Below are 21,813 nucleotides of genomic sequence, written 5' to 3'. Positions count from 1 at the left end.
GTAGCAGTGTGGTTGGGCCGTTTCCACGGCTGACATCACGGAGGAGTCTTGGAGTTGAGGCGGTGTTGCTGCCAACTTTATCCAACGGGAGGCTTTCAAAGTTGCTGCTGTCTGAGAGCTCCAGCCTCTTGGGCATTCTCTCTGTCAGAGGCGTTTGAAGCTGTCGGCTCACTCCCGCTCTCTGCTCTCTCACAGCGCCAGCAGAACCTCCATGAGAAAGATTCCATCCTCAAAATATGAGTATCGTAGAGTTTGAAATTAGTGTATCTAGCTTTGAAGATTACTGTTTTTTACTAAGAAATTGTATTATGGGTTCATACAATTTGTAATATTGCCAAATACGGTCAAGCTTAAAGGTTCTCTATATACAATATTCTGAGCATTATTTTAGTAGCAAACAGCTGAGCTGTTTGATTTGTAAAGCCATAGTGGAGTCTACCTGAGCAGAGAATGAAGGGGCTCACTCTCTTAGCTGCTGGCTCAGTGGAGGCAATATATGATCTTAATATCCAATTTCACTCCTTTTTTTTTTTAAGAGTTTCACCTCTACTACCCATTAAAACCACCGTCTGTTACTGTCTGGACCTGTAGAAACAGATGGTTTTTTAATACGTAAATAATGTGCCGTATGTTACCAGAACCAAATGGTCTAAATTGGTGGATTGAAATGAAAGGTTCCTAAAAAAAAAATGCAGATCTCACATTTGCTTTCCCCTGTTGTCACAAAGAAGCAGGGAGCTGAATAGCTGTGACTCAAGGCCTGCTATTCTCCTCAGAGGAGCATGTTTGTTGTTACCCAAGGTGAAAACAGGAGAGCGAGCCAGCTATTGTTTTTGCAGGAGAAATGTCATCTCCGCTCTCGTTTTTTCCTGTGCTGCCTCTTGAATTGAAGGTTTGTCCTGTCCCCTGCTGTGCTCCCACACAAGAGACACGTGGAACCCAGAATAATGATAGAGGGCTAACGTGTGACGCTCTGTCGCCGGCGGAGACAATATGAGCCCCCGTCAGCCGGTCGTCGAAAGACCCGAAAAGGTTACAGAAGGGTACAATGCAAGAAGATACGGGGGGAAGGAACCTATTTCAACCATGTGTTCTTTGAAGGTGCAGATAGGAAGCGTTGGGATGTCATGACCCGCTGTGTCTGCAGATAATGTTGAATGTAGTCAAAGGCAGCTATTGGACCATGGTCCAATGTAGGAGTGCAACGAGTCACACGGTTTCGGTCGGATCACGGGTCAAAACGCTGTGATTTTACATTTTTCTTCTAGCTTCGTCTGAATCTCTTCACTTGTGATCCATAAGGAAACACTGGTATTACTGCTCAGATTGTAGAAATCCATCTTTTTGTATGAGTTGCTCAGCTTGTTCTGTTATTTTTCTCTCGTCACTGCTGCGATTCAAATGAGGAGTCCAATTTACTCTGACTGCTTCCCCGTCCTGCACCAGTGGATGTTTTAGAGGTAGATCACCCAGTGCACGCATTAAAAATAATGACATTATTGTTAGAGCAGTGCATTCGAAGGCTCTTTATTAACCATGTAGGAATAGCCATTCAGTGCTGTCCACATCTAACATGGTGGTGGTTCCTCCACACGGTCCATATGGTCGTATTGCTTTTGTTTGAGATGTCTGGGAAAGAAAACCCTTTTGCGTTGCGTGGGAGGATTTTACTCAACAGTAACAAAACTTGCTTCACTCAGCCTCAGGAAAAATAAATAAAAATCTGCTCACCCACCATTAGTCTGGCTGTCAGCGGAGAGTTGCTGCTTTGCATGGTCCAAATGAGGCCTGAGCTGAATACGTTGTGCTCGGAGCACTCCCCGATGGAGCAGTGGTGCCTGAAAGTGAAACTGTGAGGCTGTGTGATTAATGCCGCATACTGTGTGTCGAGCTCCGTGTGCAGAGTTGAGGTGTGAGACTCACAGCAGCCTCCAGTTAGTCATAATTCAGGTTTGACAGACGGTTTAGAAGGGGAAAATGCAAAATGTTCTCACAAATTTTTAAATTTGTCATAACGGTATTAATATCCTTTTTTAAGGACCAGATGTGTGGTAGCGTGCAGATAAATACTCGCACTTACTAAATGTTTGTCTTTCTTGCAGCCACGTATTCTTTTCCACGTATTACCCGGTGGTCCATTAAGTACAGCGCATACAGCTGACTACACAAGGCAGCTTCACTGTCTGCTCACAGACGCAGTAGCTAACTAGTGCTCCTACATGTTTACTGGACAAATACAACATGACACCAGGTTTTCTGTGTGTCAGTTTTTTTAAAAGGGTTGGTCCTCGGACAGAAAGTTTGGGAAACATTGCCCTAAAAGACAGAAATGATTGGTTGAAAACAATGCATCATTCATCTCTGTAAACAAAATATTGGCATTGATTTTAATGACTACATTTACACAGATGCACGCACCGAGTGCGTCGGTTGCCATTTTCGCTCTCTCAGTAGGAAAGTGGAGGGTTGGCTCTGACTTCCTCTCTCTGCTGAGGTCCTCATTACGTCTTTTCTATCTTTGTTACCGCTTCTGTTGAACTGGTGTTATTGACTTTATCGTAGAGCTCAAATGAATTATATGAATCTGTCAATGAATCGGTTAAGTAATATTTAAACGGCAAAAAAAAAAATTGCCTAATTTCAGCTTCTCAAATATGAGGATTTGAGTTTCTTTCTCTTAATTGATAGAAAAACTGAATATGTTTTTTTTTTTTTAGTGTTGGACTGACAAAACAAGGAATGTGAAGAAATTGCGAGAGACATTTTCTATCAACATTCTATGGACCAAATTATGAATCGGTTGAGAAAAATCTTCAGATTAATAGATAACATTATTGACTTCATTGGCTACTCCAGTAAATGGCTTTTTTTTTGTCCAGTTTTAGATAAAAGATACCGATCAAAGATTACTGTTTTCACTTCACTGGCAGCATGTTTAAGTCTTTAGGGCTGAGTTTGAGACCAAATGGTTTTTAAGTGTAGATGGTGTTTTTATACCTTGAGGAGGAAGTTCACAGGGGACACTGTTTAAAAGAAACACATTTCTATGAAGGCTTTAGAACATCAGCTTCTATATAAAAATAAATGTATTAATGCCTGTAAAACTATTCTTTATACTGTTTCGTTGTGCCCACCCCGGCCTCGTCTCTTTTTTTTGTAGCTGAATAATGGTTGCTGCTGCCTCTTTTGTCTGAGCTGAGAGTGGAAGTGAAAGGGGTCTGACGACCTCCTCCTCCTCTTCATCACCCTGTCTCTTCCTCCCAGTCCTCACCCCCCTACTCTGTCATTGCTTCTTTTTATGGAGTTGAAAGATACAAATTTGAGGTATGTTAGTCATTTTGTGTGTGTGTGTGTGTGTGTGTGTGTGTGTGTGTGTGTGTGTGTGTGTGTGTGTGTGTGTGTGTGTGTGTTTTGAGTTTGCCTGGCAACAGGTGAAAAGAGCGAGATGAGAATGTTGATAGTGTGGTTTGAGCTTTCCTCACTGCGGTTACCTCCTCTCTCCTCTCTCCTCTCTCCTATCGCCTGCACCTCCTGCCTCCCTCATCAGCTGCCTTGCGATGAGGCGTGGATCACTTTGGCCCAGCGGCTACTAAGTGAAGCAGTCGCCGTCGCAAAAAATGTATGAACCTGATCCTCAATTTAAAAAACGCACAAAAAAAAAAGGTTAGATGTTGTTGACGGTAAAGCATCGGTGACTTCTGAACAGCAACAGATCCAATGGGTTTATCTCCTCTTGGATGTGTGCGTGTTTGAGTTGCGTGTGCATTGTTGTGTTTGTCGTGTGTTTGTGAGGGGTTGGCGGTGGAAGAGGTTCGCCTGATGTCAGAGGGTGATGTGGGTGTATGAGTCATGACGGGGGTGGTGGCGACTGGTCCTACGGTTTGACGGCGGTGCCTGCTGGAGCAGATGGTTTCAGTCACCATGGAGGGGAGGGGGGAGGGGGGGGGCACACAGAGAAAGAGATGCTGTTAATTTAAAAGCGGCTGATTGTCGGTTTGCTCGATAACTCTTAAGAGGTGTTCAAGGCAGCTCTAGTTACAGTTCCAAGCAGAAGTAAGAGGCAGTTTATTTTTTTACAAAGGCTTCTCCACAAGAATAAGCGATTAAATTGAAACATTTCCACTCCCACAAGTTTCCATAAATGGATCATGACGTATCCCTGCCTCACATTGTTTGGACAGAAATCAGGCGAGACTTGTTCTGCATTTGCTTTGGCTCCGGCGACATTGGGCGCTGCCAAAACCCGGCTCTTTTGTCCCCAAACACAGCCATAACACACCAGTGTTGGCCTTTTTTTTTGTGCCACAGTATAATCAGCCTGTTGACTTATAATGTGTGGCAGGTCAACCTTATTATTCAGCTTTCACTGCTCTCAAGGACTTGGATTAAATGTTGCTCAAATTCACTCTTTGACATTATCTTCTCTCCAGACATTAATGGGTTTAGTTTGATATTGAATAATTTATTTAGAGTATGTATTTCATTGCTTATTTAAAGGTTGTTTCAGACTGGGGCATGTTTTTCAAAGGTGTTGGCATTTTCCAGACTCGCAAAGTCTATTTACAGATGCAGTGGAGTTGCATTATGGGGCTTGTAGGCTGCGTTATTTGTGGAGCTTGAGTCATACTAGATGGAGACTAATATTTAGGATATCTTGGTCTCTTCTACATCGATTTTTGGGGTTGAGACCAAGTGAAGACCAGACCAGTGAATCCCACGCTGCGAGGCACTACAACACTGCTGTCTGTTATTATTATTATTATCATTATTGTTATTGATGATTACTAGTCTACAATACTTCCTTTTTACTTGTCAAGTCGTCTTGTCAATCATTTCACATTGTAGTTGTGGGAAAATACTTCCACCCAGAGAGAGTCAACTTTGTCCCCATTTTGTTCATATGAACTAGTTCACTGAGGTTGTCATAAGCTCAGGGCATTACCGTACCACCTCAAAGAGGGAGGGACTCATTACATATTCTTCCAGTAAGTCAACTCATATTTAGCGTGTCCTAACTTTAGTCAGCGCTCTTGACAACTATGATATTACTGAAGACGGAAAAGCAAATATTGTCACGCCACGTTACCTGGAAAAATAGTATACTACTACTAAGATTGATGATGACACACATCAGAGTGCGGAGAGATAAAAAGAGGTTCTCCTTGAGGGAAAAGGGCAGAATTTATCACACAGACTGACCTACTTTTAAAATGCCAAATGTCTTTACTGAAACTGGGAAGGTTTGAAGGGACTCCCCAAAGGCTTCTGCAGGTGGATGCGCTGCACTTTGGCGGCCGCCAGCCAGTACAACTTGCCGTCAAGATCCGCGGACCACACCCGGAGTTCACTTCTACGTCACTGCAGCGGAGCGAGAACCTCAGCTGCCGGGGGGTCGATTTTAAAAAAACGTTTACAGCTGATGTGAAGGTGGTCTTTGACCGTTAGAAGCGCTGAATATTGTCTTTATGTTTCTGTAGTCATCGGTAGAAATAGTTGTGACCGTGACCGGGTGACCGTGGCTAAGTGGAGAGCAGGGCCGCCTTTCAATCAGAGGGTCGGCGGTTTGATTGTGTCTCATGTCAATGTGTCCTTGAGCAAGACACTTAACCCCAAAAGTTGCTCCCGTAGCTGCGTCTACGGTGTGTAGATAGATTCTGAATTGTAAGTCGCTTTGGATAAAAGTGTCTGCTAAATGACTGTAATGTAATGTAAATAGTTACTTCAGGATCAGCAGCAGTAATAGTCATTGGACCGGGCGAGTTTGGTTGTTTTTTGTAGTGTTAATGGGCAGAATTGCTTTATTTTTATTTTTTTTTAACCATTTTATACCACAGGGTCCACAGAGAAAGTGTGTTGCATCTACTGAAATATTTAGATAACGCACTCTACATGAGGCAGCTATACATATTATAAATTGATATATCTTATACTGTATAAAAGCCATCTCGCTCCGTCTGCTTGAGACACCACATATGTCATTTTAAAATCCTTCATGCCGTTTTTCCAAATGGCTTCTTATAAGCCCTGCAATTAGCGAAATATATCAAACATTGTGATTTGAAGTCACGATGATGATTTTTATTTTTAAAGGCCTCTTGATTTCTGTAGCTTTCTGTCATGGAAAACCCTCCAGGCGTTGATAGACTTTAAAGCCACTTTCAAACCGAGTTATGTGAAGTGGGACGTGAGCTGATGTTTCACTCAGGGAGCAGCAGCAGCAGCCCAGCAGCTTCCACCGCCCTGACGACTAATATGTGCATCAACGAAGAATTATGTCTTTCCACAGCGTGCACATCTTTGTCCCCGTGATCCTTGAACGTTCTGCACACCCTGTAGGTTGTTCCCGGACATGTAAAGCAGTGTTTTATCACATGCAGAGACGTGTTAAAGGAGTAATTACATGCAAAGAAAAAAATGTTCTAGTTTGCTAAAGCTGAAAGTGTGAGCCAGTCCAGGGTGTCTCTCCCACTCGTTTTATTTTTATTTTCATTTTATCAGAAGATTCTGGAAAAACTTAACACACAATAATGCTTTGGCCTGCCTCGGTGTTTAACAGTAACACAGTGTACAGACTGTAGGTTCATGTGAGTCAGGATTTAATGCTCATCACCTCGGTACATTTGTGAGAGTGGCTGTCGATGTTATTTGATGCCAAGTAACTTTTTTTTAATTTTTTTTTTTTTATTTTTTTTTTTTTATTATAGTTATTAAAAGCAGCGTTCGACAGGCTTCTTACACCAAACAATACCTGGAGCATTAAATGGTGCACAGACTTTACGCTTACCAACAGTTCCAGTGTCACTTTTTTTTATTTGTAAAATATTCACATTGAAAAGTAATAGGCATTGTTGTGGCACTAACTTCACGAAGGCTCACAAGCACTAACAAACACACAGTTTATTGAGTGCACATGCATCATGCTAGATTCAAAGCCCTTTACAATAATCACGGCTCTTTGCACTTGAACTCGACTTGTCCGCGTGAACTGAGAAACGCTTTGTGTTGCTTCAGTGTCATTTTTTTGGAATGCTATGTTTGTTAGTCCGTCCCAAAAAAACCCAAAACAACAACCTCAATGCACTGTGGTTTTTCCTCCAGGCTCCAAAGAGGCTAATAAACTAAACACGAGCTATTAAACCGAATAAACACAGCAGCACACACGGTGTATAGCTACACACACACTCACACACTCACACACACACACACACACACACACACAGATTGTAGTAAAAGCTGAATGGCACGACGGTGCACATCACGGCTGGTTTTTGGAGGCTTTTGCAGCTGTTGCCAAAGCAGCAGAAGCAGTTCATGTGCAGAGACGACTCCCCTGATAAAGCTGTCGATGTTCAGACTCTCTGTTTTATTCCTGCATCTTCTCTATGGAAAGATACGCTTGTCTTCCATATTACAGAGCTTGTACTTCTCATGCGATACCCTATCGAATGCTATTTGGATATCGCAAATGCTAAGTTGATCATTCTGAATTATACGAATACAAGCATATAAAGCGGCGTAAAGGTTGACGAATCGCCCTCCGTTACCCCGAACTTATCAGATCCCGTGTTTGCAAGCCAGCATTGTGCAGTAAAGATATAAACACTGTCCTGCGAGACAGTCCGAACCCACCTGTTCTCCTCCCACCCAATGACACATCACAGCTCAGCACATGTTACAAGATCTTCAAGCCAATACCTTACGTTAGCGGGGTGGATATGAAACCAGGCACTACTCTTTTTTTTTTTAAATGTATTCCCCCCCCCCCCTCTCTGCCTCCCTCGTTCCTCCCCTCTCCTCCGTCTGCTTCCCTTCATCCTACTTGACAAAGTGCAGGGCCTCGGCCGCCACCACGGAGCCTTTGCTGCTGTCGAGGCTGGTGACCAGCTTGAAGCCCGATTTCAGCGCCAGCATCACTGTCTCTAGTTTCAGACAGTCAAGTGTGCACAAGAATGTGCTGTCCTCCTTCAGTACGAGCCGCGAGCCCGGCTCCGACTTGATGAAGTGTCGGAACTGGATCACGTTGGACGACACCACGAATTCTTCCGGAAAGCCGTCCAGGCGGCTCTTGGAGATCTGCACCAGCCGCGCTTTGACTTTGTCGAGGAAGGTGGAGTCACTGCAGTACACCTTGAGGCCCTGCGACCTCTCGTGGCTGTCCGTCATCTCCAAAAAGGCGGCCTCCCGCTGGGCCGCCCTCAGACTTTCCCACTCGATCACGGCTTCCACCAGTTCGCTCAGGCGGTAGAAGTCAGCCTCCCGTCGCAGCAGCCCAGCCTCCCGGAAGTCGTCGGGCAGCTGGAGCTCTCCGGTTCGAAGGTAGTTGAGCACATGGCGAAAAACCGGGCCGTCTCTGTCAATAAACGGGTTGCCCATGGAATCGGTGTGCTGAACCGCCTTCTTACCGTTGGCCAGCTCTTCCAGAAAGGAACCCTGTTGTTTGACCAGGGTGGTGCGATGGGCGGTGTACAGGAACCCCCCCACGTTGATGGTGATGGTACCTGAAGAGGGCTTCTTGAAGCTCTTGCTGGGCTGCAGCAGGTCCGGGTTGATGTGCCTCAGTTCACTTTCCATCCTTCTGAGGTTCCATTCCATTCTCCAGTCACCCTCTCCAGCCTCGACCCAGCCGCCTCTGAGCTGGTGTGTCTGCAGTACAAATCGAGTCTGTTTTTTTTTTTCTTCTCTCTTTTGGATCTGGTTGCGTGAGTCTGTGCTGCTGCTGCTGCTGCTGCTGTGTAAATGAGAAGGTGTTGTCAGCTGTCGTGTAGTGAGAGTGAATGTGTTTGAGAGTGTGTGATGGTGGATGGGTGAGTGCTGTCTGGCAGAGGAGCTACAGTGAACTGGGAGCTGAAAACAGACTGGCTCTCTGTGCTGCTTGGTGTCCCTCCTCTCTCTCCCTCTCTCTCTCCCTCTGTCTCTCCCTCTGTCTCTCTCTTTAGGAGTGGGTGTGCAGACAGCGTCACTTTCAGGGAGGAGAGAGAGAGAATATATGAGAGCAAACAGAAGAGTACGGATTCCAGGAGCTCTTTCTTTCTTTCCTTCTTGCTCGCTTTCCCTAATTATCGTTGATAAAAAGGTGCAGAGCTGAGCTGTAGCACGGGCACACACACACACACACACACACACACACACACACACACACACACACTCTTTCTTCACCAGATGGATGGGGGGGGGGTTGCTTCCATCCTTTTTGTGGTGTGAAATTGTCTCAGCTTGTTTGAGTCTGAATATGAAACTCCTTTTGCAGCCTAATCCATCTGGTTGCCACAGTGCTACAAATGAACTGGAATTACATTAAAAGGAATTCCAGTTTGGTTTCATCTCTTGGTGGCGACGGGGAGAAGTAGGCTGCTGGCCTTACATATGTAAATGAAAGCAACAGGGAATGCATTTATGTATGCACATCCTGTTTGCTTTCTTGCAAGGTAACAAGCAGTCCTCTGTCTTTTGAGGAGGAAATGGACCAATTACAGTCAATAGTGGTCTGGTCATGAAGGAAAGGTTATGATTTGGATCCTGCGTTGGCCTGGAGCTCTCCTCAGGGAGGCTGCACTAAACTGGTAATTTGGTACAAATGCTGTGTGTGTGTGTGTGTGTGTGTGTGTGTGTGTGTGTGTGTGTGTGTGTGTGTGTGTGTGTGTGTGTGTGTGTGTGTGTGTGTGTGTGTGTGTGTGTGTGTGTGTGTGTGTGTGTGTGTGTGTGTCACATGTTAGTGTCTCTCCCAGTGCAACTGCAGATGTGTACAAATCACAGTTCATATCGAAATATGCAGAGAGTCTGTAAACGTAAAATATGTGAGGATAATGCTTTTGGTTTCTGACTGTGTGTGTGTGTGTGTGTGTGTGTGTGTGTGTGTGTGTGTGTGTGTGTGTGTGTGTGTGTGTGTGTGTGTGTGTGTGTGTGTGTGTGTGTGTGTGTGTGTGTGTGTGTGTGTGTGTGTGTGTGTCCACTGGCTTTGGGTTTCTGTGGAGGAAATGGACCAATTACAGTCAATAGTGGTCTGGTCATGAAGGAAAGGTTATGATTTGGATCCTGCGTTGGCCTGGAGCTCTCCTCAGGGAGGCTGCACTAAACTGGTAATTTGGTACAAATGCTGTGTGTGTGTGTGTGTGTGTGTGTGTGTGTGTCACATGTTAGTGTCTCTCCCAGTGCAACTGCAGATGTGTACAAATCACAGTTCATATCGAAATATGCAGAGAGTCTGTAAACGTAAAATATGTGAGGATAATGCTTTTGGTTTCTGACTGTGTGTGTGTGTGTGTGTGTGTGTGTGTGTGTGTGTGTGTGTGTGTGTGAGTGTGTGAGTGTGTGAGTGTGTGAGTGTGTGAGTGTGTGAGTGAGTGAGTGAGTGAGTGAGAGAGAAAACTTCCAGGGGAGGAAGTGTGAGTGTTTGGTCATTAGAGTGTATAGTAAATACATAACCTGGCTACTTCTGCTACCGTGTGTGTGTATATAAAATAAATCGATACCTAATTTGCATAATGTATCGGCACAGGAGTCTGTCAATGACAACATACCTGATGTGTATTGGTAGACAACAGGAGCAGAGTACTGGGATGATTGATTAGATTTAGGATTGCAATTTTTTTTCATTGTTGCAAATTATTGAAAAAAAATATTTATAAATGTCCATCTCAGTTTTTCCTCAGTCCAGTTTATGTCTTCACATAGCAGACCAAACAAACCAGCAAACCTTCACATGTGAGATGCTGGAACTAGTGATTTATTGGAACGTTTGCTCATGAAAGTATTTACTAGATCATCTCAATGGTTGCTAATTTATTTCCAGTTTCAATTAATCAACTAATCGTTTCAGCTCCAGTAGAGTAATACAGTTATAATTAAGTACAGAGTAAAAGGAGGTTTTTATACACATACTGTAAAGAAAATGTCTGGACTTCAAGAGAGCAATATTATTACTGCTTTATACAAGTTATAACTTCTCATTGTATGCCTCAGGCTATCACCGTTTCTCTACCAAGGACCAGCTCTTACTCAGCAAACGGTTGGATGTGGTGCATTATTTTCTCTTTGAGAACCGAGACGTGTGCGTTCACGGTGATGCTCATATTCACCCTCATAGCACCCACAGTCTGGCCTTTTTTCAAAAGCCAGTGGGATCACACTCGATCAGCCACTTCTCAGCAGTTCGTTCACATGCAAAGTGGATTTGGTTTCCGTTGCATGCACCTGTTTGCGTAGCAACACGAATGGAAAAAGAAGGCGATTTATACTTTTCAGGAGGTGTTTGGCGGTTAAAGCTGACAAGAAGAGCAGCAATAGTTAATAGTACAGTAGGCTTCAACTCCCCTTGTGTTAATTATACTGTATATCTTGCTTTGTATAATTGATCGTGACCAAAAACCATGTTGTACAGTCATTACAAAACGCATCTCAGAAGACGCACAGCACCCAAATAAGACCACAACACTTGATTTTAGTCAAGAGACCTCATTAGCACTCATACATTAGCTTTAAGGCAAAAAGAAATGTGATAGAAAACTAGGATGAGTCTTTCATTTAAATCCCAATTTTTTTTTTGTTTGATACATTTTGACCTAGGTCACTTATGTACATGTATCTATGCGTGTGCAAGAGCATGAAAAACAATATTTATTTCAGAGATAACACAATCATGGAAATGATCCCGACTCTTTCACCCAACAAACTAATTTAAAAGGAAGTGATGACACTTTTGTTGACCGCAAATTCTCATGAAAAGACACCGTAAGCAACGGGTGTCTTACATTCGTGCAACAGGTTGTTAACTAGTTGCACCTCAGAGCTCGCGCTGTCAGAGGAATTACTGAAGATTCAGTTCATCTGAAACGTTGAATTGAAAGCCGGCGGGTTCCTGAAATGCTGCTCTCTGTGTCTGTTTATCTGGGAGAAGATCCCAGAGTGACGGCTCACTCCGTCTCTGCTGCGATTTCTCTAATCATAAGCGATTAGTGGCATCATCATCATCAACAACACTCAATTGGAATTGCAAACGAGGCCAAGATGCAGCAGAGAGGATTGTGGGAGGTTTGACCTGCTTTCTGCCTCCTGTTCATTAAAACCTGGCTCATTGAGGACAATCGTTATCTTCAAAGTCAGTGAGAATCTGTTTGTCACAGCTGTTGTGTGTGTCTCTCTATCAAACTGACAGCTCAGGATGTTCAAATTAAATTCCCAAAATTGTGTTAGCGAGGAATCTCCTTCCCCCCTTTTTTTTTTTTTTTTTTAAAAAGGTAGTGAATTATTCATTGAGCTGCTCCGAGAGCTTGTGGTGTAACATGGAGTCACTGACTGCTGTGAAGCTGGCATGGCAACCACTTATAAAATAGGGTCTTATATGAGCTCAGAGCTGTCACGCTCTCGCTTTATTCATCATGGACGTCTACTGTATGGAGTCTTTGTGTTTGTGTCGGGTAATGTTAATCTGATGGATCACACTGATCTTCTATAGTCGCCTACAATCATATAGGAAATAAAACGTGAAAAGGGATGAAGGGATAAACGCGTAGAAAAATCAAAGAGACCTATAAAGGCAACACATGATGCCAGAGGTAAAGTACAGCGACAAGTTGTTTCAAGTATTAAACCCCTCCCTCCAACACCGACTGTGCAATCACAGCTTAGCAACTGTCTCTAGGCTCAGCAGGCGTTTCAAGCTTTTCTTCATGTTAAAGCAGCGTGTGGCCGCAGTAACGTTGATGCACTGCATCCGGAGGAGAGAACGAACTGCCTTCGTCCGTTTTAACCTAAGCTGCAATCGTTAGCGTGAAGCAGGGAAAGACTGGCCCAGAGAAGGAACCCTACAACCTCTGTTGATCCTTTTTGAAATGTCCTCTAGTGCCGCCATAAGGTTGTTCGTTGCACTCGTTTAATATTTTTTATTTGTAATCCAATACCTGGAGAACTAATGTCATTCCTGTCATTCAGCTGCCAATAAGCAACTGTGAGCACGCTAACACGCTAAGCTAAAATGGTGAACAATGTAAACATTTTACCTGTTAGCATCAACAAGTTAGCATGCTGATGTTAGCATGCTCTGAGTGCGGCCTTGCAGAGATGCTAGCTCTTCTGTAGACTTTTAGTTTGGCTTTAGTTTACTTTACATTATCAAAATCATATCGCACACAAAAATGACGATGCATTTCTAGACATGTTTTCATTGTGTCATGAAACATGACACAATGACATGACACATGACACATGCAAAGGTGGTCCAGGTTATATTAGACTACCACCACAATACTAAATCATCATAAATAAAATGACATCAAAATGTGTATATATAAAGAAATCACGCACAAATTGTGACTTGGACAGGTAAGATTATGTAACACACGGCCACATCATACGTTAAACCATTTTTAAAAAAGTTGCTCTTTAATCATAAAATGTTTTTTCCTATTTTAAGGGTGAGAAATAGAGTTAGCAGCAATCTAATCCACTGATGATTAAACAATCCTCCGGTTTTCTCTGTGAGTAGCTCTTCGAAGCCAACTTGTTGCATAAGGACGCTGCTAGTCCACATAAGAATCAAAACGAGTGGGCTGGATACAGTTCCAGACGTCGGAAAATCACTTCAAAGTTAATGAATGGAATCATTAAGTTTCCTTAATGAAGCAGCCTCTGGGCTGAGCTCTAATGGAAAATTATATTTGGAGATCCAATCAGTGACTTCACCCCCCCCGTCTTTTGTTGCTTCTTTGTTGTCACCAGACTCTGATGTCACTTCTCTGTGTGTGTGTGTGTGTGTGTGTGTGTGTGTGTGTGTGTGTGTGTGTGTGTGTGCTAAGAAAGTCCATTTCACCTTTCCTATTGCTTTTTATTATACCTGAGGTGAGTATGGTGCAGTCACACACTTCAAACTTGATTGCTAGATCCCACATCTCTGGAGGGACCGGCATGTATTAGGACGAAGTTCTGCTAACGTTTATGTTCCAGATGCTTCAACGTGGCAGAGAATTAGCAGAGTTAAACCAATTGTGTTGCATTAGCAAGGTTTTTTTTCCAACATGCTAGAGCAGCTATTATACACGACCATTAGGCTTTTTGTAGCAGCCGTATCTTTAACTCGTCGCACAAACATGTCCTCCCATCGACATGGGAAAGATGTAGTTTACATTGATCACATTGAAGAGCTTTGCTATATTTTTGTTTATTTTCAATTTAAATGAGTGTGTTGACATGGGCTACCCAATACTACAACAGGGTCTTACGCTGACGTTTTATAGGCGCATATTTATAGTAGTTTTTCCAGGAGTATTCATATCGTTGTCTTAAAAATAAAGGTAGTTTTCTCCATACAGTTTATTTCATTGACAAGTGCAGTCCTGGCTTTCCTGCTACCAGCCAAAATACATTTCACACACGTTCAATAATCGCCTAATTTGATGCATAATCCATGAAGCTACAACAACATTTAAATGCATGGCAAAATAGCTTATTGTCAATAATTTACAGAAAGCCCCAAAAATGTCCCAAATCATGTATTCAAGGGGAGCGATCGCGTCTTAGTAGAGGAGACCTCTCTGGCTTTACTGCAGTTCACATGCCTCAGATCTGAGTCAAGATTGGAGGCAAGAGTGTGTTGTGTTGGAGAAGCAGAGGAATCGTATAAAAAGTCTTATAGGAGAGTGATCTCAGAGCAGAGGGAGCCGGGGTCACAGGAACCGCCTGAGGCAAAGTAACCGAAGCAGCTCATGCATGTGTCAGATCTTGTGTTTGTGGGAGAAGAATTCTTTTTGTAGACACTGAATGGAGCTTAAGGTCAGTAAACCTTCAAAAAGGAAACAAGGAGGAACCGTTACGCTGCACCGGTTTCACAGCACTGAGGAACTATGTAGCATGCCGATGAAGGTCTTTGACCGATATATTTGTGTTTACTGCTCGAGCCCTCGTGTAATCAGTAGGCTCGGTGTGTGTTGAAGAGGGTAGTTTATCCGCGGACGGTGACGGCGGTTGGAGGCCTGGTGGGCGGCGAGCTGTTTGTTGTGTTTAACATTAGGAAGGTCACAGCTTTGAGGAAAGGGCCTGAGAGCAGATGGAGGTAAGAGATGAGCGCGAGGGGGCGGACGAGCGACCTCCTCACCCTCTCATCTGTCGCTCTCCTCCTACTGTCTTCACTCAACTATTTTTCACTTCTCTACGCTTTAAGAATTAGCTAAATGCAATGCCTTGCTGTGTCTTAAATACAGTTAATATGAGCCTTTTCTATCCAGCTATTTATTTCTGTTTTCCTGATTTCCCATTTATTAAACCTTTTGTTTGTTCAGGAATAAGATGGTTTTGCCATTCTTATGATTAAATTATGATCTCAGTGTATTATTATAGCAAACTTTAATAAGCTTCTTTACTTACTCTACTGGTGTAAGGGGCTGTATTGACGTAAACATGGTTTTGCAGACAGAATTTGTCAGCGTTGCCATGAACCCCCTAATCATCAGTCGGCGTCAGATTTAGTCCAACTTTTGTTCTTCAGTTCTTTTTTCGTCTTGATCGCAGATTTGAACTCGGAGACAGAACACTTGATGTCCAGAGGATGTAATGTGGTCGTAGTTTAGCTCTGTTGCGGATGCCAGAAATGACCGTCCGATGTGTTAATGTCTGGTAATGTTTTGTTAGGTGAATTTAGTTACATTTGGACATCTGTTTCCAGTCCTTGTGCTAAGCTAAGCTAAGCTAAGCTAAGCGTCTCCGAAGGACAGACACGAGTGTGAATGACTAAAACAAATTCAACTAAATAAAAGTATTCCTTTTAAGTCAAACGGGTGTTTTCTCCCATTGAAGACATTCTCTGCCTGTTTTTGTGCGTACCTTTTTAGAGGAAAAAATAAGACCGAGGAGAAAATTTGTGAATGTGAAAATATTGTTTAATTCTCTCGTCGGTGCTTTTAAAGAATGAATGAGTTGTGGTTCATTGTATCTGTGTTTTCATAAATGAAGGCAGCAGCAGCTGCCTGACAGAATTGAAATCCACCATGTGGCTTTATCAAAACAGTTGTGATTTTAATAAGCTGTTAAATCTCCGCCTCAGCTTTTCTTCATCACATAGACTGATGCAATCTTATGCGGCTCTGAATGATGGGTGCGTAGGAGAATTAGGATACTGAATGTCTACTGAAGGTGTGGACCAAAACATTGATCCAGCACTTAAAGAGTTTGATAGTGAAGCCAACGTGAAAGAGTCTACTATTTATCTCGAGTGTTCCTCCCACTCGCTGAAGCCTTGAGCTGCACATGCTGCAGCCAGTCCACGTCCGTCCTCTCTCTCTCTCTCTCTCTCTCCTTCTCTCTACAGCATGTGTGTCTTCACGTGACTAGAGAGACGTTTCTCTCCATCACACGGCGTCCCTCTGGATCCTGGAGAAAGGAAACGGGAAGACTTGCAGGAGGGGAAACGGTCCGCGTTGCTTCATGGCCTTGATAAAATCAAGCAGGCTGTTTGACCGTGACAACTGCACAGCGGGGATGTTGGTGTGTGGACACATGTTTCTTGTGTGTGGGTGTTTTTTGCTTTTTTTTTTTGCTTTTTTTTTCCAGACGTGTTGCTGGCAAGTGCTCTGGCGCTCACCAGCCAATAATTGCACATAATTGCATCCATTTGTGGAAAAAGGCAAAGATGAACATTAGTGAGATCTGTGACACGAACCCGCGAAGCGTTTGTCTCCTGAAGATTAAAGACTCTTAAAGGAATGTTTGGTGACACGCCATGTCAGGTGGCATGTGACGGTTACTATGGTGACCGTGGCCCCTGCATTTGTTCTGCTGTGGTTAACGCTGAATACATCAAGGCGGTGGTTTAATTGAAGACGAGGCTGGCGATATTCTCTCTCTTTTTTTTTTTTTTTCTTCTTTTTTTTTTGTTGCACACAAAACGCATGAAAACAATGAATCGATCCTTTTGACGAGTATAAACTGATGCATTGTGTTGTATTCCTCTGTGCCGCAGAGATCTGCTGTTATACAAAAACGATAACGATTCATAAATATCTCGTTTCTTTCTCTTCAGTACAATCAACATGGGCACTGTGGTTGTGTTGGTGTCATTACTGCTGTAAATCAAGCACACCAATTATTCTGCAGTTAAACAAACTAAACTGTTTTCTTGATGGCTAAAGACTACACAGTGCACAGCTGTTTTTGCTAATTATGGAGTCTTCAACAAGATTGAGGTACTCAGAAGGATCCACAGGAGGAGTTTGGAAGTTGAAAGGTTTTGTGCAAGAGGAACACATTGTGGGTTTTGATGGGATTTGTTGACAATAAGAAAAAAACGTGGAGTAAGACTCGCCTTATCCTTGCTGTTAACAGTTTAATATTTGGTGTGTATTTCTAGTTGTTACACACACACACACACACACACACACACACACACACACACACACACACACACACACACACACACAGACAGCAATCAACCAGTTTTGCCACTGATAAGGTCAATCCAGCGCTCTTAATTGATGAGCGACGAGGCTTCCCAATGAATAATAAATAATCGGTGACTTTACAAGCACAACTTCAATAGATGGAGACATAACTAATGAATTCAAAACTTTGTTGCTGCTAGTAGTAATGGTTATCGTGCATCCAGTGTCTCAGCCAGTGAATTACACAATTTTGGTGTGACACACACACACACACACAGTGGCTATAGGCCCCCCTCGTTATAATCGCGTTATCTGTGGAGACGCAGACTAGAGACTAAAAGACGCAGCGGAGCAGTGGAAGCCGTCTGACTGGGCGATCCCGCTGTGCCGGCGTCACCGGACTCTGATGTCGCTTCAGATGACGCCTGAGAGGAAAAGACGTCTTTTCCGACGTTTTCTTTTCTTTGCGTTTCGCCCCCACGTGAGCGGGGGGGGGGGAAGTGTGAAGACGAGAAATTGCAATTGGCGTGTATTCCCAGAGGGTTTACCAGACAGGATTTGACACCCGAGGATCCTGTGTGTGGATATTGTAAGAGAGCGTTAAAATAATTTAGACAGCCCCTCGCCCTCCTCCACGGCTCACCTGGACCTTTTTTTATATATCCGTTATCAATGCCTTGCCACCCATTTGTTGAACTCTACCGCTCCCTGTTGACGTCTTCTCTGTCTTTTGCCCTTTATAGTGTTTCTCTCTCTGCTGCTTTCGTTAACTGGCGGGTGTGAAATGTATTGCTTCTCCAGACCTTTTTGTATGTGGCCACACACACACACACACACACACACACACACACACACACACACACACACACACACACACACACACACACACACACACACACACACACACACACACACACACACACACAATGCCAAATCATGCAACAATGCACAATAGACCGAGCTGCTGCCAATGTAACGCCAACGCTCGCCAACTGGACTCGTCATTCTGATTTTGGAGTGGAGCAGAAGAGGCGTCGCATGTTTCAGAAGAAGGTTGGGGGTTGGACAGATGAATGTTTGGATGAAGCACCTTTTTTTTTTTTTTTTTTAATGAAAGAACGCATTGAAAAATGAAAATGCAACAAATGAAAATGCCATGTTCAAGGTAAACCAGAGATGGGTGAAAATGTCCCATTGAGAGGAGTCGTGAACGGTTCATGAAAGACTTGCTGGCAGTGGTGTGTGTGTGAAGTGGACCACCTCACAGCACGGGTCCTGGACTACCTCACCAACCGTCCACAGTATGTGCACATACGGGAGTGTGAGTCTGACCCGGTAACCTGCAGCACGGGGGGCCCCACAAGGAACCACTCTGGCTCCCTTCCTCTTCATTACGTCTCGGACTTTTAACTCTCCTTACTGCCAGCTGCCAAAGTTCTCTGACTCTGTAATCGTCAGCCTCATCGCGGATGGCGGCGTCAGAGAATACAGAGAACTGAACCAGGATTCTATTGGCTGGTGCTGGTGCTGAGTACTTTTGAGGCTGCTTCTGCCTGCTGTCCACACCAGGATTTAGGCCATTTCTTTCTTGCAGATGGTAAATTGCAGCCTTTATGTCTGAACATACAGTATATAAAAAAAAATGTTTAGCCCCAGAAAAATTGTGAAAATTGATCATCCAAAGCTCCCAGAGTTCATATTATCGCCTTCATATAATTTCTTGTTTTCCAAAAACCCAAAGATAGTCAGTTTACAATGACTCAAAACAGGGAAAGGCAGCTAATGCTCACATTTGAGAAGCAAGCGCCTGAAACTGTTTGGTGTTTTTCCATAATAAAAGTCTCAAACTGAACTAAAATCACTTTTTGATTGATTCTCTGTACTTCTGTACGACAGCATGCTGACCTACGGTTGGGCGATATTAAAATGTACCTTCTTACGATACTTCTTTAAGAAAAAACGATAATGAAATTATTGTCTAAAAAAAAAAAAAGCTGAAAAGAGACATAGATGAGATATAAATATATCTATGGACCGGAGACGCATATGTTTTCAAGTCCCGAGTTCGGCGTTTTTGTCCGTCGCCATCTTGGATTACGGCCAGCGCCATCTTGGCTTTTTTTTGCAGCCAGTGAACCGAAGTGAGCATATTTGAAAGGCGGAGGAGTGACGTCGTATACGGGTCTGGTAGTGTAGCAACCTGTCAATCACAAGGTAGCCCCGCCCTAAAGCATTACACCACTTTATTGTCTATTTCACTCTAAATGGATAATAATGTACTAAATGAACATCATGCTGTATTGAAGAACACTTTCAACTAGAGATTGAGACCATAAACTCATGTTTACAATGTTTACTGAGGGAATAAATCAAGAGAGAAGTAGAGTCATTTTCTCATAGACTTCCATACAATCGTACTCATTTTTGCAACCAGAGGAGTCGCCCCCTGCTGGTCAGTAGAGGAAATGCCTGTTTAAGACACTTTCGCATTGCTTTTCAGGTACTTCTGTATTATTATTATTAAGTGCCAGTGTGGATCTATAGCTACTATATGATTATAAATATCCCTTAAATCGTGGCTAAACTGTTGAATTTTGCCACATGTATTTTCTATGTTGTGTTTTGCTCAAAGTGAGTAAGTATAAATGTTATTGAAGCAGATGTTATTCAAAGTGTTTTTCCCCCTAACAGACTGAGTCACTGTCTTCATGTAGATGGGATCAGTCTGGAGGGGATGGTGGTGCACAGAGCTGAATGCAGACCGGTCGTCAATGAAGACTACATGAGGCTGAAGAAGTGAGTGAACTTTGAAATGTACGGGATGATGGATTATTGTTTAAGTGATGCTCTTGTTATACTGATGATATGGATGTGCATCACGTCTGTGCTTTTCTGAGTTCTGAGAAGTCAACATGATAAAAATACAGATAAAAACATGTTGGGAATTTTTGGAAATGATTACATCTAATAAAAGACTCTCTTTCAAGTCATATTTTAATTACATTTTTTTTTAATATTACGATTAATGTCGCAGCATTTCACACCTGGACATCACAACATGTGTTCAAGTGTTGTGCATTAATTCCAAGAGGAGTAGAGAAGTTTGACACGTTCATTTGTGTAAACTAAACACTCGAGTCCACTCTGCCTCTTCGCTGAAATGGTTTCTGTCTCCTCTTCATCACAATCCGTTATTCCAGCGAGTCAGTGCATGGCATTGCTATAGCAACCACATCACTGTGGCAGATGCACTGCCACAATACAACCCAAAGAAAACACAACGCGGTCTTCTTCTCTCTCTCTCTGTGTGTGTGTGTGTGTGTGTGTGTGTGTGTGTGTGTGTGTGTGTCATCTGCCTGGGATCCTCTTAGACGTTACACGGTGGTACTGCGGTGTAGTGTAGAGTACACAGAGTACACATCTAAACTTCGATGTGTCCGATTGTATTTCATTTGTGATTCGACAAGTTTTTACTTTTCACTCGTTTTTTTTTTTTTCTTTTTTTTTTTTAATCTCCCATTTGGGTGGCAGCTGACAAATGTCCATCATGGCAGACTACAGGATGGACATGGTGTTGTCAGGGCGTCTGTGTCTGTGGACACATTTCAAGAACAGTTTCAGTAGTGAAGGGATTTTATTCAGCACTTCACTAGAGAACAAAAACAACATTTTAAATGCTCTAAGACACATAATTCAAATCATTTGTATCATACTTGTGTTTATTTCTCCACTGATTGTCATTATTACTGATATGTTTGTTGCATTCATGTTATCTGTTTTGATTGAGTGTTAAAATGTTGAAGATGAACCATGACTCATCTACTAAGCGATAAGAGAAATTAGTCCTTAATGTTTAAAGATGCTTTACCAACGTCTTCACTGGCATGTTGGCCTCTGGTTCATATTTGTTTATGAATACATCAGCTGCAGTGCTCTGTGTTGTAATATCTCTTCCAGGCTCATATTCGTTTCTGCTTGTGTGGCCGTCAGTTTAAATGAAATGTGTCCACTGAGCCGCCGAGTCCAGATGAATAAATAGAAAGCAGAGCAGCTGCCATCACTTATTTGGTTAGTTTGTCCTCATGGTGCTGACAGTCGTCTCCTTGCTAACAGGCACATCTGTCAGCACAGATCAAGTTGGACCACAGAACTCACACAGCAAACTTTATCTCTCTCTGTGTGTGTGTGTGTGTGTGTGTGTGTGTGTGTGTGTGTCTCAGGCTGCAGCTTAAAGAGTCCATGAAGCCTCAGCGTTTGTCGCAGCAGCTGGAGAAAGCTGTCACTACCATCTTCAAGCCAGTGGCCAACCACGATTTCAATGTGAGAACTAATAACAGCGTGTGTGTGTGTGTGTTATGTACAGTATGTATGTATGTATGTATGTATGTATGTATGTATGTATGTATGTATGTATGTATGTATGTATGTATGTATGTGTGTGTGTGTGTGT

The 21,813-nt window shown here is 43.1% G+C and overlaps 2 protein-coding genes across 2 annotated transcripts in view; one reads left to right on the top strand and one right to left on the bottom strand.

Moving 5' to 3' along the window:
- Positions 1-21,813, top strand: part of LOC137892506 (general transcription factor IIF subunit 2-like) — a 30,678-nt gene that overhangs the window by 6,593 nt on the left and 2,272 nt on the right. The window contains exons 5-6 of the mRNA XM_068737712.1: positions 20,078-20,159; positions 21,584-21,683. Of these exons, the coding sequence (XP_068593813.1) occupies positions 20,078-20,159; positions 21,584-21,683 (182 nt within the window). The remainder of the gene's footprint in view (positions 1-20,077; positions 20,160-21,583; positions 21,684-21,813) is intronic.
- kctd4 (potassium channel tetramerization domain containing 4) lies at positions 7,178-8,889 on the bottom strand. Its single transcript, XM_068737699.1, has one exon. It carries the CDS (start codon positions 8,590-8,592, stop codon positions 7,816-7,818), a length of 777 nt encoding a protein of 258 aa, XP_068593800.1. The 5' UTR covers positions 8,593-8,889; the 3' UTR covers positions 7,178-7,815.

This window comes from Cebidichthys violaceus, unplaced genomic scaffold (genome assembly GCF_023349555.1).
Source record: "Cebidichthys violaceus isolate CVI_PGR_0920_01 unplaced genomic scaffold, fCebVio1.0.p SCAF_11, whole genome shotgun sequence".
NCBI lineage: Eukaryota > Metazoa > Chordata > Actinopteri > Perciformes > Stichaeidae > Cebidichthys > Cebidichthys violaceus.
Note: the sequence above shows the minus strand (reverse complement) of the source record. Positions and strands in the feature narration are given on the sequence as shown.

What these genes read in the sequence shown, in the direction of transcription:
- kctd4 (XM_068737699.1), bottom strand. Translation starts at nt 8,592, where the DNA reads ATGGAATGGAACCTCAGAAGGATGGAAAGTGAACTGAGGCACATCAAC.